The sequence below is a fragment of the Fulmarus glacialis genome, unplaced genomic scaffold, assembly GCF_000690835.1.
Source record: "Fulmarus glacialis isolate BGI_N327 unplaced genomic scaffold, ASM69083v1 scaffold15849, whole genome shotgun sequence".
NCBI lineage: Eukaryota > Metazoa > Chordata > Aves > Procellariiformes > Procellariidae > Fulmarus > Fulmarus glacialis.
This window is the reverse complement of record NW_009234005.1, coordinates 20255-23148: the sequence shown is the minus strand read 5'-3', so window position 1 is coordinate 23148 and position 2894 is coordinate 20255. Positions and strand designations below refer to the sequence as shown.

The window sequence follows — 2894 nt, the reverse complement described above, 5'->3', positions numbered from 1 at the left end:
TGCTGTTGAAGTTGAGCATTACCAACAATGGTTAGTTGGTAATTTATATAGTTAAAATAAAGCTAATTGATATTTTTGATAGGAAGAGTGAGTAGAAAGAAGTAGCAGAATTTAGTGAGTGCTTACATATGTGGTAAAAACAAGAAGTTGGAGTCAAAGTGCTATCAAAGTTGTGTGACAGGAAGATACTAAGAGTTGTGAGAGTTACAGAGACTTACTAGTAAGACCTTGATGAAACAAGGGAGATGTGTATTAAAAAAACAACGATTGAGAAGGCAGGAGCAGATCATATTATATTTCAGAAGATTAGAAATAAATGTGTTTTACATGGTAAGTTGAAAGGTGAAGATTAGTTTCCTTACTCATTTGTTACTTAACTGGTTTTGTTTTTTTTTTCTCTGAGGGATGACTTGCAGAAGTTCATAGAGCTCTGTCTTTTTTCCCTGACTCTCGTACTTGCTTATATGAAATATTCTTTTGTTGCAGGTTCGCTAAGTATAGAAAAACAGTCCTGAAAATGTTGTCCAGACTCTTTCGAATGCATGGCCTTTTTGTAGCCTCTCATCCATGGGAAGTCATTGTGGGAACAGTGACTCTCACCATCTGTATGATGTCCATGAAGATGTTCACTGGGAATGATAAGATCTGTGGCTGGAATTATGAGTGCCCCAAACTTGAAGAAGTAAGGATTTAAATTCGTGTTATAGTACTCACTGCTAATCAGTAGATCCAGGGTTTTCTGTAGAGTAAGATCAGGTTGTGATGTATTAGGAGGAAAGTAGCTATGCAGAAATGTCTTTATTGCCTTCTTTTCCCATTGTGGATATTAAAGCTGTATGCAAGCAGTGATGCGTTACAGAATATTTTCAAATCTAACTTTCAGTTGCACAGTATCTAGTGAACAAGGATTTTACATTAATATGGTTTGCAATATTTCAATTTTTTAAGACAGACTAGCAGTGATACTTATTTTAATGCATCTTTAATGCAGCTTCACAATGGATTTTTTTATTATTGAAATTTAACAACAAGTTACTACTTAATGTAAAAGCTAACGAAATTGCTTTTTATTTCAAACAGGATGTTCTGAGCAGTGACATCATCATCCTGACAATCACACGCTGTATAGCAATCCTTTATATATATTTCCAGTTTCAGAACCTAAGGCAGCTTGGGTCAAAATACATTTTAGGTACTGTATCTGATTTTTTGTATTTGCTGTATGCATTTTAATTAGTTTTTAAATATAAATTGGTAATAAATACTAGAATTTTAATACTTATATACAGAACAGGGTTATTTTAATTATTTGCTAGATGGCAGAATAAATGTTCTGCATAGATAAAAGTGCAATTTTTTTTTTAAGAGATTGTGTAGGATTATATAAACACTGAAAATGTAATTTTTGAAATAATTTTTTATTGTATGAAACACTTAAAAATACAGAGCTGTTTAAGCCAGTCTTCATTTTTGCTGGTAATGAATGAGAAGATTTATGGCTTTTATTTCTTAGAGTCTTATTTTGAATGCAGTACAAAGTTTAGATTTAAATATCTGTACAAAAATAGCATCTACTTCAGCTTGTATCTCGACTGGTGTTAATGCACTCTGAGAGTTGAGAATTGTCATTTGTTTGCTTCAGGATTGATCTAAAGGTATAGTTTTTCTTTTTTCCTTTTTTTTCCCTCCCAATATATATAAAACAAAAATTTCCAATTCTCTTTTTTTAAAGGTATTGCTGGCCTCTTCACAATCTTCTCAAGTTTTGTTTTTAGTACAGTGGTAATTCACTTCTTGGATAAAGAATTGACAGGTTTAAAGTAAGTAATGAATTGTTATTCTGGATTCCTTGCCTGATTTTATTTTTCCTGTACGATAAACCTTGAATTTTAACATATGCCTCTTTTTTCCAGTGAAGCGTTACCATTCTTCCTGCTTCTGATTGATCTGTCAAGAGCAAGTGCATTAGCCAAATTTGCGCTCAGTTCCAACTCACAGGTCAGGAGGTTTGGTTTTGTTTGTTTGTTTGGTTGGGTTTGGTTTGGTTTTTTTGCAATGGAGCTTTTGAACTTAATGTTCAAAGATGAACATTATCCTATGGCAGGAGGGTTCGAACTAGATGATCTTTAAGGTCCCTTCCAAGCCAAACTATTCTATGATTCTATGAATAATCCAGGTGGAGAGACATACAGGTGAATACTCTATTGGTGATATATAAAAAGGGTAAGATTTCATCCAGATTCTGTGTTGTCTTGTCTTCAATGCAGATCAGCGTTTAAGTGAATAGTAACACTGTACAATTAGTGTGCATAATCATGTGAGCTAAGTTAATTGTATGTATGAGTACTTTATGGGTTCAGAATCAGCAATGCTTATAGCTCTATTAAGGAGGCTACAGTTCCTAGATCGAAGTCTTCCCTAGAACAGTTACTGAAAAAAGTTAATTTCTAGGGCTCAGGAACAGTATATAAAGAGATATCTAATGCTACAATGCTGATACTGGAAAAAGCATATTTCTAGACAAAATCTTAGCAGAACAAACATAGTATATGTGTAGACAGAAACATTCATGCTCTAATGCAATTAACTCAGCACAACAGGAAGGATTGACAGGACATCTTGCTTGTCACACATTGTAATGGTTTTTTCCTAATATTCTAAGTTCTGAAATAAAATTATATTTAGTGGAATTAATTTATACCTATGAAATATGGTATATTAATGGTCATTGAGCATACTAATTGTGACAAAAAAAATGTAAATTGTATTTTCATATATTGTATATTAGAGTATATTGCACGTTCTCTATATATGCAATATTATAGTGTTGTATATTATTTTACAATAATTGTGAGTACAGAATTTTTTATTCATTTCCAAGAAAGTGTTTCACA

General features: G+C 32.5%; 1 protein-coding gene across 2 annotated transcripts in view; it reads left to right on the top strand.

The window, feature by feature from the left end:
- The window catches only part of HMGCR (3-hydroxy-3-methylglutaryl-CoA reductase), a 17714-nt gene that overhangs the window by 2723 nt on the left and 12097 nt on the right, over nt 1-2894 (top strand). Inside the window, exons 2-5 of one of the 2 annotated variants that reach the window (XM_009585518.1) lie at nt 487-682; nt 1081-1192; nt 1733-1820; nt 1914-1998. In XM_009585518.1, the coding sequence (XP_009583813.1) occupies nt 487-682; nt 1081-1192; nt 1733-1820; nt 1914-1998 (481 nt within the window). Of the gene's footprint in view, nt 1-486; nt 683-1080; nt 1193-1732; nt 1821-1913; nt 1999-2894 lie in introns of those variants that run through there. The other variant, XM_009585519.1, reaches the window with a different exon arrangement.